Source organism: Peromyscus leucopus, chromosome X, assembly GCF_004664715.2.
Source record: "Peromyscus leucopus breed LL Stock chromosome X, UCI_PerLeu_2.1, whole genome shotgun sequence".
Taxonomy (NCBI): domain Eukaryota; kingdom Metazoa; phylum Chordata; class Mammalia; order Rodentia; family Cricetidae; genus Peromyscus; species Peromyscus leucopus.
This window is the reverse complement of record NC_051083.1, coordinates 130192655-130208826: the sequence shown is the minus strand read 5'-3', so window position 1 is coordinate 130208826 and position 16172 is coordinate 130192655. Positions and strand designations below refer to the sequence as shown.

Here is a 16172-nt window from a genome sequence, read left to right as displayed (position 1 = left end):
AACAATCTGATCTTGTGCTAGCAAGATGGGTCATTGGTAAAAGCACTTGCAAAACAAGCCTGACAACCTGAGTTTGATCTGGAAGGTGAGGCATAAAGGCAGGAAGAAAAGAACTGACTTGACTCTCTGAAGTTGTCCTCTGAACTTCCATATGCATACTACGGTATGCACAAACATCCATTCACTCACATACACACATACACTCCCAATAGCAACAACAGGGGCTAGTGAGGTGCTCAGTAGTAAGAGCATCAGAGGACCAGAGTTCAGATTCCTGTACCCATATTGGGACATTCACACTTGTCTGTTAACTCTAGCTCCAGGGGATCTGATATTCTCTTCTGGATTCTAAGATACCCCAATATAAACATGCACATACACAGACACACACACACACAGAGAGAGATAAAAATTAAATAAATTTTTAAAAACTTTTTGAGATATTGGAACAATTGATTAGTTGCGTGCAAAAGGTAAAATAAGTTAACTTAATCTTTACACATACCATATATAAAAATTAATACAAATTGGCCAACAATCCAAACTTGAGAACTAAAACTTTAAAATTCTTAGAAGAAAACAGAAATAATATTCATGGCCTTGGATTTGGCAATAGCTACTTAGATATGACACTGAAGGACCAAACAAACAACCAAAGAAAAAAACTTAAATTGGAATTCATAGAAATTTAAATCTCTTATACATCGAAGAACATTATGTTGGACATGGTATCCCATGCCTGTAATCCCAGCCTGTGAGGGACAGAAGCAGAAGGATCTTGACAAGTTTCAGCATAACCTGGGCTAGGTAGCAAGGCCATTTCAAATAAAACAAAGACATTATGGATATTATGAAGAAAGTGAAAAGACAATCTACAGAACTGGAGGAAATACTTGTAAATCTTTTTTTTTTTTTTTTTTTTTTTTTTTTTGGTTTTTCGAGACAGGGTTTCTCTGTGTAGCTTTGCACCTTTCCTGGAGCTCACTTGGTAGCCCAGGCTGGCTTCGAACTCACAGAGATCCGCCTGCCTCTGCCTCCCGAGTGCTGGGATTAAAGGCATGCGCCACCACGCCCGGCAATCATATTCTTGGACAATGATCCAATATATAGAACACAAAAAATTCTTAAAATGTATTAATATTTAAAAAATACTGCTGGGCAGTGGTGGCACACGCCTTTAATCCCAGCACTCGGGAGGCAGAGGCAGGAGGATCTCTGTGAGTTCGAGGCCAGCCTAGTCTACAAAGTGAGTTCCAGGAAAGACACAAAGCTACATAGAGAAACCCTGTCTCGAAAAAAAAAAAAAAAAAAAAAAAAAAAACATTTAAAATGGGCATCTTTTTAAAAGAATATTTTTCCAAAGTTAAACAAACTTCAACAAACACATGAAAAGATGTTCATCACCATTAGTCATTGGAAAAATGCAAGTCAAAATCCAAGCAAGATACCCATTTTATGGCTATCAGGATGCTATCATCACAAAGGGAGAGGAATAGCAAATGTCCAACACTGCTGACAGAGACATAAATGATTCAGTCACGATAAATCTATCTATGGCTTCCTCAGAATATTCAATATGTAATTCCATTCTAAGTTATTAATATAGCCACACAGTAATTTATATATAAAGGCTCATAGAAGCATTATTTGTAACAGAAAGGTAAGAAACAACACAAATTTGGTACACTTGATAAAAGTGTGTGTGTATACACATACACACACACACACACACAAATATATATAATGTGTGTATACACATATGTATAAAAATCCATACAATGAAATACTATTTAGCCCTAAAAAAGGACAGGCATGTTATAAAAGGTGTGTGAGGTCAAGGTTTTTTTAAATTTATTTTACATACCAACCACAATTTCCCCTCCCTCCTCTCCTCCTGTCCCCTCCCCCTACTCCAGTCCACTCCTCAGAAAGGGTAAGGCCTCCCATGGGAGTCAACAACACATGATATATCAAGTCAAAGCAGGACTAAGTAAGCTCTTCCCTCCTGTATCAAGGCTGAGCAAGGTATCCCACCTCATACCCTCAATCCTACTTCAACCTCAATATGGGCCTCTCCCTCAATCCTCTTTACCCTCCACCACAATCCTGCCTTACCCTCTTAAATATTCCCTCACACATTTCAACACTGGACTCAAACCCTCAATCACCTCACACATTTTAATCACCTCCATCCCTGCCTCACCCCTGAGTCCCCACCCCAGCAACCCAGCCCAACCTTACATGCCCCTGCAATCACTGTCCCTACTTCAGCCCCATTCCTGCCTCATCCCCTCTATCCCTGCCTCACTAACCCCCTTAGTCTCTATTAATTCCCCTGGCCCTCTGTCTCACTCTGACACCTTTGGTCCCATTACTCCTGCCGACTAGTACCCTAATCACCCTCTTTTTGCCCTAATTCCTTGCCAGGCACAACCCATCGCTCTGCCCCACATTTGTTCTCACCTCCCTCACACTTCCCAAGCTCCTGTCACACCTTATCTAGCCTAGAATTAATACTCACCAGTGCTCACAAGATAGAACAGGATCACCAGTGTCCAGAGTAAAAGCAAAAACAGGCCCAAGTGCCTCTGGGCCCACATATTTTGCAGACACTGACGTACTGCAGAGCAGAATCCAAACTGAGGGCCAGCCGCCATGTTGACCCCCTGGCCAGAACCCGGAGCTCCTGGATACACTCTGAGGGCAGGATTCTCTCTTTTGTACCGGCTATCAGCAACTGCTATCTTCCAACGTGCTCCACGGAAGAAAGCCCGGTTCTTGGATCTATTTCTCCCCTGCTTTGGCCTGAGATCCGAAGGCATGGTTCGGAATTGACCTGCCAGAAGTAACACCTCACTGCTCGTGAGCTACCCAGAAGCTCAACAATCAACCTCTCGTGAGATTTGAAACTCTCATGGAACTTGGAGCTCTCGTGACAGTTACTACAGTAGCAGGTCTCGCGATATGAGGCTCATTTCTTCCCTGTGACGTTTTCTGTAGTTTTCCATTGACCTAGTCATTTTAACCCTGTAAGTGGATGGTGTTTTAAGCACTTCCACTCCACTTATGCACAGTATACATGTGTATAACTGCTTGCTGAATAAGTGAAGGAGTTTTGTAGCATGTATACCAGTAGTATTGTTGCTGATTGTATACCAAAAATAACTGAAATTCAGGTTTCCAGTCAAGCTTCTAATTCCTCTTAACATTTCTAATTGTACTGCAGTTGTTACAGTCACTGTAATTAGTCACTTGTAGTGGCCATTACCCAAAAGTTGATCTTTAAACCAAATTGCAATTATTTAAAATTCAGTGAACCTAAGGATTCAGTTTCTCAATCAGTTGCCACACCTTGGTATCTAGACTCAGTATGGCAGATAGTCAACAGACAATCATATAGTAGGATCTTAAAAGAGGGGTAAAGGGATATTTTCCTTCCAGTGACCCTAAAATTGAGTTACAAATAAGCAAAAGTACATAAAAAAAATGAGAAATATTACACAATGATTAAGAACACTTGTATTTTATTACCATCGTAATCTATGAACTTGACACACTTCCTCTTACTAGATCTGAATGTGTCATATGCAAAATGGGGTGTTTCACATGGTTTATACCACTTTTTCTAGCTCTAGTATCTGGCCCATGGGCAAATCCCATTAACTCTTTTGCTTTAAGTCAAAGGTTCTATTAGGTGATACTTCCATTACTATAGAGATGTGAAAAATACTCCCCTCAATTACATTTCCATCTTTATCCTTATGGTATATACTCATTTTCTACTAATTTTCTTCTATAATTCTCTGCAAAATTAGTAGATGTTGCATTAAAGGAGAAATGGGAAAGTTTTCCTATTCAAACAATCATTTAAAGTTATCACACATTCCTACCCAACCTTAATGCATGGGAATATTTTACAATGACCTTTACTTTAATTACAGGTTCTGAAAAGGTTATAACCTGCTTGCCATTTCTTTTATTTTTGTTTTGCTGTTTTCTTTTGCCTCAACATCTCTAAAAATAATTTAAACAGAACACAACTATCCCAAAGTACTTACTAACAACTTCTGAAAGAACTGCTTGCAACTGGGAGGAGCCATGAAGTATCTGAGATTTTGCTCCCTACTTTCAAGTAGCAGTGTAGTTGAAGTTTCACAGATGCCAGCATAAGATGCAAGACTATGCAGAAACTCAAAAGACCCATGAAAAACTGCCTCCCAACCACAACTTTATTCATGTTCTAGCACATATGAAAAATAAAATTGAATATATGAACAGGTACCACCAAACTGTTCTAAGGGCTCAGAAGACCAAGCTAGAGGATGGGAACTCAACTCTGACTACCTCACAAGTTAAGCAGTCTTAGACTTGGTTTCCCCCTGTACCAATTATGAGCAAAAACAGTCTGAATGTGAAGATATTTTCCACTTCTTGCATCCTATGACTTATTAGCATTTGGGAGATTTTTTAAACAATTAAGGCCTAATGGTTCTTATACAATGCAATATTCCCAAGCAGTTTACACCATACTGCAAGAAACCCAGATTTGAGCATTTCCAAGTATGCACAACACTAATGCAAATACCACAAAAAAAAAATCAGTGCACTATCCGTCTTGTCCATTTTCAAGTTCTATAACAAAATACTTTATACTGTAAAATTATAAAGAAAAGATACTTGCTTGTTTTCCTCACATTAAAGAGCATGGCAGCAGCATGTGTGCAGTATCTAGTAATTATGCTTATCCTGCATCATAACACTATGGGCAACATTACAGTTTGAAGGAAAGCAAGATGATAGATCTCTTATAAAGTTATGAATGCAGCCATAATCCAAATTATTCCAAAAGTTCCATCCCCAAATTCCATTACTATATAACTTTTGGGATTATGACTTTAACACATGAAATATGGGGAGCATATTTGTACTGTTTTAGTCAGTGTCATATTGCTGTGAAGAGACACCATGACCATGACCACTCTTATAAAGGAAAACATTTAATTGGGGTGGCTCAGAGGTTTAGTCCATTATCATCATGGTGGGACATGGCATGCAGGCAGACATAGTACTAGAGAAGGAGCTGAGAATTCTTACATCCAGATTGGCAGGCAGCAGGATGAGATAGTAACACTGGGCCAGGCTTGAGCATCTGAAACCTCAAAGTCCACTCCCAGGGACACATGTCCTTCAATACGACCATACCTACTCCAACAAAGCCATACTTCCTAATAATGATACTCCCTTGTGACCAAACATTCAAATACATAAGCCTATGGAGGCCATTCTTATTCAAACCACTAAAGTCAACTATCTCTGAAATCATGAATGAAAATAAATTTTTCTTTCTTTAAATTGATTTTCTCCAGTATATTGTCACAGTGATGGGAAAGCTGACCAACACAATGGTATAAGGTAGAAGAGGAAAGCCAGTGAATATTTTTAAATTTATACTTGATAATTTATAAAATATTGCTATGATTTGTGTGGTGGTTGGACTAAGAACAGCCCCCATAGGCTCATATATTTGAATGTTTGGTCACAAGGGAGTGTCACTACTAGGAAATGTGGCTTTGTGGGAGGAGATGTGGCCATATTGGAGGAAATATGTCACTGGAGGTGGGCTTTGAAGTTTCAGATGCTCAAGTCTAGCCCAGTATCACTTTTCTTCCTGCTGCCTGCAGATACTGATGTAGAACTCTCAACTACCTCTTTAGCACCATGTCTGCCTGCATGCTGTGCTGCTATGCTTCCCACCATGCTGATACTGGACTAAACCTCTGAACTATAAGCAACTCTCCAATTGAATGCTTTCTTATAAGAGATGCTTTGGTCATGGGGTCTCTTCGTAGCAATAGAACAGTAACTATGACAATGGTTAATTGTGTTGATGAATTTGGTAAGACATTTACAGTGACAGAGAGTATGTGGTTCAGCAAAACTGCTTACCTTATAGCAACCAGGAAACAGAGAAAGTGAAAAGAAGGGTCCAAGGACATATTTCACCCTTCCAGACAACTTACCCAATGACCTACTTCTTCAACTAGGCCCCAGCCCTTAAGTTTGTAACAGCTTCCAGTAATGTCATCTTATTATGAGTCCATCAATGGATTAATCAGTTCATGGCATCAGTTCCTTCATGATTCAACCAGTTCACAAAAGTCTCATCAGAACACTGAGAGATTTGGGGACTGAGCCTTCAACAGATGAGGTTTTAAAGGACATTCAAATCCTAAACCATGACAACATAGTATAAAATTAAATATGCATATATTCTGTGACTCAGAAATCCCATTTTTCAGATATCTACCACTTCTCCCATGTGTGCAAGGAACTATGTACAAATATGCTTTGTTATAATGAAAAATACCTCCATTGGTAAATGTAAATAAGCCATGGTTAATTATTAATGCATAATAGTAAACAGCAATAAAGATCAATCACTTTGGCTTTTCATTGGTTTCACATTTGTTTTCTGACTGATATGAAGTAACAATTTCAATTTCTAATTCTATTAAAAACAATTCTTGTTTTCCTACATTAAATATCCCCTACCCTTGAATAATGCTACACTTTAAAAATTGTTCTGAAGATCTATAAGTCAAAGGTTTAGTGTTAGCCTTTGGCACTATTAGAAAGCAATCAAATTCTTAGGAGGTGGGGAAGGAATTGAAGTCAATAGGGACGTGTCCTTGAAGAAAGTACTGGGACCATGGCCTCTTTCTTCCTTCTTCTTCTTCCTCCTCCTCCTCCTCCTCCTCCTCCTCCTCCTCCTCCTCTTCTTCTTCTTCTTCTTCTTCTCTCTCTCTCTCTCTCTCTCTCTCTCTCTCTCTCTCTCTCTCTCTCTCTCTCTGACTTGCCTTGGCTCTCATATGGTAAGCAGACCTTAACTGCCATGTACTCACACCATGATGATGTAGCCACAGAGTTTAAAGCATCAGGACCAAGAGACTAAAGACTAAAACTTCTGAAACTATGACCCAGAATAAACTTTATTGTTTCTCCAGTGATGGTAATATATTACAAATAATAAGTTTATAAAATTGTAGAAGCCAGTATTATGGAAATAAGCAAAATGAAAACATTTTTGCAAGTAGATCATTAACGGACATTCTTTCCAGAACTCTGATCTTTGGCCCATGTATTATGTTTATGGGAGAAATAACATCATCTGTTTATGTCTTGCTCTTGTTCACACTGTACATTACATCCTGCAAAATATCATCTCCAACTCTCAAATCCAGAGTGCTTTCTTGTAGGTGGTGTTATACTAGGTCTTCAAGAGTGATTGCATTGTTCTCTTAGGCCAACATCTCCTAGGTGAGATAGTAACAGAAGCTCAGAGGGACAAATGGGACTCTGTGTTACTGCAATTCTATTGGGGAATGTGATTTCTTTGATAAAGCCAATTTTGTGTAAGATATATTAGCAGTGTTTAAGTTATTAAATAAGTATATAAATGGTAGATCTAGGAGAGTTGTAGAAAGTTGGAAGATAAATCCAAAGTATAGTAAGAATATATTCAGGAACGTTGGACTCAAGGATCAATTAACAGGAGAGAAATCATGACTGGTACTGTAAAACTAGCCATATACATATGGATAGTGAGGCTATGGATCTTGGAGGATAATGTACTATGGTCACATTAGTAATCCAGTATAATTCCTAATTGTGTTGTAAATATGTATTCTTACACCCAGAGATAACTGCAGCTCTCACCCGGGATCAATGAAGCTTCTTTTTGCAGCAGTAGCAGACCATTACAGAAAGACACACCTAGTAAAAATACAGAGAACTGACCATGGAATTCCCAGCCCAGATTAATAGATCAATAATGTAACCCCTAAACTAAGGCAACATCATAGAATCGAAAAGAACACAAATAAAAAAACAAGAAAAAAAAGGTTTTAGAAACTCTTAAAGATATACTGAAGGTATTCCACATTATAAGATCGATGTGAGACTTTGAGGGCATCACTTCTGAAATTGGGTAGTTTGGGATTTTTTTTGAGCATCTAGTTGAAAAGAAACTTGTTTATAATGGTTTATCTCAATTGTCACTGTGATTAACTTGAGAAGTACCTAAGAGATTAGTAAAGTATGTCAAAGGATGCACCTATGAGGTCATTCCTAGAAAAAAATTATCTAAGAGGGAAAGACTCATCCTGAAAGAGGACAGTTTCTGTGATGCGAGCTGCTAAACCCCTCATTACATGATGAACTAAATAATCTGAAATTAGAGCCAAAATAAATCATTCCTCTTTCAAATTGTTTCTCTAAGATGATTTTCATAGGAACAAAAATTCTTCATTGTTATAGGACATCAAGAAGCTGGAGATCAGAAGTCAAGTCTGTACTCTTTCTAGGCATTGGGTAACTACTCCAAGAATTTCTGGCTCAAGACTCACCATCAACACTGTTACATTATATCCAAAAATTTTGTTGTTTCCCTTTCCATATGGAATCACACCTCCCTTTAAGTATAATGTAATTATATTTTACTGGCTGTACTTAAACCCCACCTAAACCTGGTATGCAAGAGACTCTGAAAAATTTAGTTTTTAGTTTTTAGTTTTCTAGATTCTATAATATATGATCACATGTGTGAAGAGGTTGGTTAGAGGCTGTGAAAGATAGTGTCACCTTCAATGAGCATACACCCACCCAACTCAGTTTAACTTCATATTGATTAAGCCAACAGCAAGTCTCTTCCCAAGATGGATATTTCCTTTCTACTTCCAGAGGAAGAGTAATGATCATCAAGCTTCTTAGACTCTTTGATTCCCCAGACCATAGTTCTAGTATTGTCACTCTCCATTCTACTAGAGCTTATATTATCTGGTTGCAATTTAGGGGCCTACTAAATACCCAAGATTACCAATTTATGTACCATAGTACCATAATATGAATTCCTTTTTTTATTTTGATCACAATTCTTGGCCTTTGTCATTTTGTTTGTTTTGTTTGTTTTTAAGACATAGTCTCACCAAGTAGCCCAATCTGGAACTTACTAGGTGAGCCATCCTGGCCTTGAATTTGTGATCCTTTCCTTTGCTTCCTAAATGCTGGGATTACAGATATGAGTTACCATATCTGCCTCTTGGCCTTTATCCTTAAGTTTGGAATCCAGCTGGCCTTATCACTTTCAGTTGTTTTTCAGTTTTTCTTCCTTCCTTCCTTCTTTTCTTTCTTTCTTTCTTTCCTTCCTTCCTCTCTTTCTTTTTTTCCTTCTTTCCCGTCTGTCTGTCTTCATGTATGGGTGTGGATTCATGGCACAAGTGGAGGTCACAGGACAACTTGCAGGGTCAGCTCTGTTTTTCTATCATATAGAGCCCAAGAAATCCCATTCACATCATTTGTCATGGCATCAAGAGCCTTTACCTGCAGAACCTTCCAATGTTCAGATCTGAAAGCCAATAAATAATTTATTTTTCTCAGACTCTTCAGCATTTGAAATTTTTAGCTTCCCCTATAACAAAGGAAAGCTAGCCTGCAAGTTTTATAAGAAAAGATGCCCATTCATTTATTGCTTTATTTTTCAGTGCCTAAGTATTGAGTGGTACATATTAATTGCACAATAAATACATTTTGTTGGAAAATTGCCAGAAAAAGCTCAACTATTTTGTCTTTCTAATAATCTTCACTCCATTTTCTAAATGTAGACATTCCTTGAGATGGCTGCTACTGCCACACCAACTCCAGTGTCATCTGTGTGACATGAACAATTATGTCAATAATATAGGACAGGAGATACGTGTCCCACGGGACTAAGCTCCCTGGAGGTCCCTGGCAGAGTGCCCGTGTTATGCCTCCCTCTCGAAGAAGACGTGCTTCACAGATCATGAGCTCTCTGGGCTATGGGTTCTGTATAACTGCTTTTCTGACAATGTTCTAATTAATCTATGAAGCACAGCCAAAATTAATGAATGCTTGGGTTGTGAACTATGGAGGAGAGGGGAAACTGGACATGGATCTTAATCAAATATAACAAAATAAACTATTTCTTAAAGACCCCAAGCTGCTAGATAAGGAAAGTGTAATTGTGGTGGTAATCTAATTATACTGAAATGTGATTTTGATTGTATGTTAATAAATAAAGTTCCCCGGGGGTCAGAGCTATTAGAGCCATAGCAAGAGTGTGGCGGTGGTGGCACACGCCTTTAATCCTAGCATTCCAGAGATAGAAATCCCTCTGGATCTCTGTGAGTTCAAGGCCACATTGGAAATAGCCAAGCATGGTGGTGACACACTCCTTTAATCCCAGAAAACCAGCCTTTAATCCCAGGGAGTGGTGATAGAAAGCAAAAAGATATATAAGGCATGAGTACCAGAAACTAGAAGCATTTGGCTGGTGGCTTATCGGCGTCTTCACATGCTGCTGGTCATGGCGGCGGTTGCAGCCAGTCCTTCTGCCTTCCTGTCCTTTTATTTCTCCTCTCTGTTAGTCCCGTCTATCCTTCCTGCCTAGCCACAGCCGATCAGGTTTTATTTATTAACCAATCAGAACAACTTGACATACAGACCATCCCCCAGCACAGCCAAGTGCAGACCATCTCAAACACCTGCACTCAGGCCCATGGTCCTAATCATCCTCTATACGGACCTGCTGGGTAACGCCACAAAGAACCCAAGAAGGGCTCCCACAGGACATACAGAACATCCCACAGCATGTAATAGTTCAGGCACTTCTAGAGAATGAACACTCACCCAATTGGAATCGTTTAGGAATCCCAACTAAAGTGATTTATGGCAGAAAACATCATCTCATAGAAGGCAGATGGTGGGCCCCTCCATTGAGGAAGTTCAATATGGGAAACTTAAGGACTACAGCAGAACACCTTCCCCTTACAGGCATAAAAGTATGAGTCCATATTTCAGCAGGTAAAAAATGTTTTATATTAAAGTGATATGTGGTGGAGAACTGAAGAAAGACTTAGACAGGGTCTGCAGCATCCAAATTGGCTAAATGGGTCATGAGAACCTAAAAAGTAAAAATACACAATAAACTAGAGAGCGGCTGAGATAAAGATGAAGGACACAGCTGCAATCACAAAGAAGCCTTCACAAGTCTAGGGACCGTACTAAGTTTAAAAAACACAGACTGCTCTTTGGGTCATAAAGTTCTTGTGAGTGAAAGGATATGTCTAGCGCCGATTAATTATTGTGTGCTTGCTGTTTTTTAAAGATGATTTAATTGAATTATTGCCAAGCTCTTGTTGTTCCCTGTATGACTTGGTAGTTTTCTTTTCTGTATATAAACTACTGATTTGCAGAAGTAAAATTGCAGCAGATTCAAACCACTTCTGAGTGTGTTGTCTGTCAGTCATTCGCCAAACCCTTGCCTTCCTGACTACCCAAGCTCTGGTCCCCCTACGGTCGTGGTACCCCCAATGGGCCAGTCCATGGCATGCTACCATGCCCATTCTTTGTGCTCTAGGTTCTCCTAATACCAGATGTTATACTTATATATTTACTTCTTTTTTCTTCAGAGATCACTTTTGTTTCAATGAAAATTTAATCCTTACCATCTAATTTCCCCCTTTTTCCTGAGCTCCAAGTTGGATATCAGCTAAGCAAGTCCAACTTTACTGTTTCTAAAAGAATTGGATTGTCCAGGTGGTGGTGGCACATGTCTATAATCTCAGCACTTGGGAAGCAGAGGCAAGTGGATCTCTATGAGTCTGAAGCCAGCCTAGTCTACAGAGTGAGTTTCAGGACAGCCAATTCTACCCAGAGAAACCCTGTCTTGAAAAGCAGAAAAAAAAAAGAATCAGATGCTATTAAGTTTAAGTTTGAGGTCCTTGGCTCTGAGATGTCCAGCCTAGTCTAGGAAGCAAACATATAAAACATGTAAAATAAAGTTAGAATTACATGAATACCATGTAATTAACTCTTTTAAAAAGAAATGTTTGACCCTGGAAGAGAGACACAAGAACACAGATAGGAAACATTTAACCTGGAGTTGTTAGTGAAAGATACTAAGAGGTAAAATTTCATTTGGTCATTGACCATTGAGTAGAAATGTCTAGGCAAAGGACTAGCATGTGAGTCAGTGAGATGGCTCAGTGTGTATAGGTGTCTGCTGTGAGTCTGACAACCTGAGTTTGATCTGTGAGACCCACATGGTGGAAGGAGAGAACTGACTCCTGAAATTGTCCTCTGACTGCTACACACATGTTGTTGTATGTGTACATACTCACAAAAAACTAAATTTAATAAAAATATTTTTTTAAAAAATCCCAATACTGGGAAAGGGTTACTTCTTTCAAAGTTGTTCACCAGTGGGGTCCCATATACTCCTAAACATCTCAGACTATTTATTGCAAATATTCTTGGTTCCCCTCTAGAAGTGGAGAGTAAGGCCCTATTTCTTTATATATATATATTACAATACCATTCAGTTCTACATATCAGCCATGGGTTCCCCTATTCTCCCCCCTCCCACCCCCTCCCCTTACACCCAGCCTACCCCCAATTCCCACCTCCTCCAGGACAAGTCCTCCCCCGAGGACTGTGATCAAACTGGTAGACTTAGTCCAGGCAGGTCCAGTCCCTTCCTCCCAGACTGAGCCAAGTGTCCCTGCATAAGCTCCAGGTTTCAAACAGCCAACTCATGCAATGAGCACAGGACTTGGTCCCACTGCCTAGTTGCCTCCCAAACTGATCAAGCCAATCAACTGTCTCACCTATTCAGAGGGCCTGATCCAGCTGGGGGCCCCTCAACCTTTGGTTCATAGTTCATGTGTTTCCATTCATTTGGCTATTTTTTTTTTCAATAATTGAGTAAAACTGAAATTTATTATAAGTCACAGTCGTCCTAGGGACCTCCATGCTATATATATAGCCTCTATGGTTCTATGGAAGACCCTATTTCTGAAGAAACCACATGCTTGAATTACATAGAGAAATCAAGCTAGTACTAATCTGGAAGCTTTATTCCTCCTGGCTAGCTTTCAATGTGCTAGAAGGTGTTGTTCACACTACTAGAGATAGGAGGATTCATCAATCTTATCCAGCTGTGAACTCAGGAAGCTATAATAATGACTAACCTGGCAATTGGTACAATTGTCACAGAAATATAGGAAAACCAATCACTTTCTGATTGTATTTAAGGCTCATTCCACAATATGAAACCCATACCTGGCACCATTATTAGATTAAGAATCGATGGCTAGACAGGTCATAGACCCTAAGAGAGCATGTATTATTATTATTATTCTGCTGAATTGATATGGTATTAAATTGACCCCTAATGACTTACTGTGCAACCTCAGTAATCCCCCCACTCTATCCCCTACAGACAAAAAGAAGCTTAAACCAGGATTCCTAAGTGTAGATAAAAACTTAGACCCCTTTTTCCCAGGTGGCAGTATCAGCTACAGGGACTTTAAAAAACACAGAGTCAAGATATTCGACCAAAAGACTAAAAAAGGGAAGCGGGTTGTGGAAAATGAATTATATGGTCTGTGCCTTTAAGAACTAGCCTCACAAAGAAAGGGGAGCACTCTTTCCAACCTTCCTGCTGTGTGTGAGAGATTTGGAAAGAGCCTCCCTGCTGAAGCTTGTAAACTTAGAATTCACCTTGCTTTTGCATTGTGTACCTAAAGCCTCTGGTGGCTTCTTAGAGATCCTGTCTCAAAACCAAATGGGATGGGAATATGGTGGCACATACCTTTAATTTCAGCACTGGAAATAAAAGACCCAGACACAGTTTCCCCAGAAACCCAAAAGAGCTGAGGAAAGAGATATCTTAAAATTGAGTCAGTTCCCCCTTCCTGGAGAGGGTAAACACAGGTGTTTTCAAAAGAACAAAGTCAGGATGTCTGGTGGTAACTGATTAACCACAGGATGCCCTTCTCCTGAGATAACATGACCAGACCCCTGGGATGAGTTGTAAAACTCCTGACAGGGCAAACAGATAAGATAAAATAAGACAAAGTCCAGGCCCGGGAAAAACTGGACCAATCAAGGGTGGATCCGTACTAACCCCCTCCCCTCTAAGAATTTTTATGGGTTTTGGCTATAAAAACTAACTTCCCCAAGAAAGAGTAACTCCTTGCCTCACTGCGCTGAGGCAAATGAATGCTTGAGATGAGTTCCCTGTTGCGCAACTTGTAACAAAGATAAACCTTGCTTTTGCATTCTGGTAGGCTCGTTATTGGTGGTCTCTCTGGGGGTCACAATCTGGGCATGACATTACCATTATACCCATAGATTAATTCATCCTTCAGCTCTCATCAGAGAAACTTCTTTACACAGTAAAATAGTAAAGAGACCCGCAACTGGCCAAGGTAAAGAAATTAAAAGTGAGAGACTTCAGAATGGTCAGCTCTTAATTAATTGGTCATATATACTGCACACACACACACACACACACTCACACACACACACACACACACACACAGGCTTAGGGAGTATTGTGGAAGAGAGGTCAGAAAGAGCTATAAGGAGGCAGAGGCAGTGGATTACTACAAGGAAACGATGTCTTCTGAATACAGCAGAACAGAGCAGGGCAGTTGCACATATAAACTCACAGTAGTTATGACAACATGGATAAGGCTCATGTAAGCTCAAGTCAGGCCAAATCCTAACATGGAGTTCCACTTCTAGTTGAGGAGCCATTGGCACATCTCAGCTGCTGGTAGAGGGAGGGTCAGTTTTCTCTAAGAGTGTAGCCTTTGGTAAATTGAACATATGCCAATAGAAGGCCACACATCCAAGGATATGGGGGCAGCACAAATTGGTCTTGATGGAAAAAAAAGCACACAAAGTTGGGTGGGTAGGGAACAGGATGTAGATGTGGGAGGAGTTGGAGGAGTGAGGGTGAATATAACCAAAAACATGTATAAAATGAGCAAAAAATAAATAAAAATGTAAAAACTTAGCATAATGATTACCAGTAATCTCAGCAGAAGGATCATAAATTAAAGGTCACCATCCCTCCAAGTAAGTAGAGGCCAGACTGGGATATATAAGAGACCATCTCAAAAAAAAAAGTTGAGGGATGGGACTACTGTTCAATGGCAGAGCACTTGCCTAACATGTGCAGGGTTCTGAGTTCAATCCCCAGCATCACCAAAAGAAAAGTGTCTAGGCAAAGAAGGTGAGAAGAGTGCTTTTCATGGATGAAATTGAAGAGAGACCAGGAGGACCTAAAAAGTATAACAGGTGAAAAAGATTTTGACTTTGAGGCTTGAGGGGAACATGAATTTTTGGTGGCTCTTTTATAAGAGATTTTTAGAAGAATTGTTAACACTAGAGACAGACAGTAACATGACAGGGACACTTAGAGCTCTAGAGGAAGGGGAACATGATGTGTATTGAAATTTTTTCTACATTTGGCTGTTGCTGGGGGTAACCAGTGAGTAGTCAATTAAAGAATGTTAGGTGATGATAAACATCTTTCCTGTCTGGCCATTACTGTCAGTCCACAGGGCAGGAATCTGGACAAACAAGTTACTTTAGTTGTAGAAACCAAGTAGGAATTGTTGCAGTTCAACCCAAATGAAAGAACTTTACAAAATTGCATAGCTGTGGCTAACAGCTTTATAGCTAACAACAGATAGAGTACCTTTAAGAAAAATAAACAAATATTCTGCCATACTTAGAAGGATTTCTACATTAAACTTGCATTTTTTTTCTGCTAAACCATGCCTTCTTTTCCTTTGTTATACCTTCAACTCAACTTCCAGGTTATTTTTGACTCTTTATTAATCATACCCAATCAGACTTTGCCTGTTAATTTTGCTTCAAAAGTCTCCTCAAGCCCATCTCTTCTGCTCCTGTATTAAGAGCCCTAGGTTGGATTTTTGTTACTTCTTCTCTGGAATATAAAAACTTTTCTAAATAATTTCCCAACCAATTTGTGATTTACTAAATAATAGCTTAAGTCTCCTCACCCCGACTTAAGCATCTCTACTCAAATTATTCATAAGCACTTAAAATGGCTAACAGCCATAATGTGATGATTAGTCCCCAGACATGTACACTGTCTCCACTGCCCTCTCTCTGTCATCAATACCTGTAAATACAGTTTGTTCAACTAAAGAACCTGACTCTTCCTCAACTGTTCTAAATTCTTCAAACCCCCCTGTTGAATCAACAGAATCTCTGTCTCTGAAACTACACAAAGGGGTTAGTTTTAAATACTAACTTGGCTAAAACATTGTTATTTT

General features: G+C 39.4%; 1 protein-coding gene across 1 annotated transcript in view; it reads right to left on the bottom strand.

The window, feature by feature from the left end:
- Fmr1nb (FMR1 neighbor) overlaps positions 1-2885 on the bottom strand; it is a 31017-nt gene extending 28132 nt beyond the window's left edge. The window contains exon 1 of the mRNA XM_037198940.1: positions 2522-2885. Within this exon, the coding sequence (XP_037054835.1) occupies positions 2522-2822 (301 nt within the window). The 5' untranslated portion in view covers positions 2823-2885. The remainder of the gene's footprint in view (positions 1-2521) is intronic.
- Positions 2886-16172: the final 13287 nt, after the last annotated feature.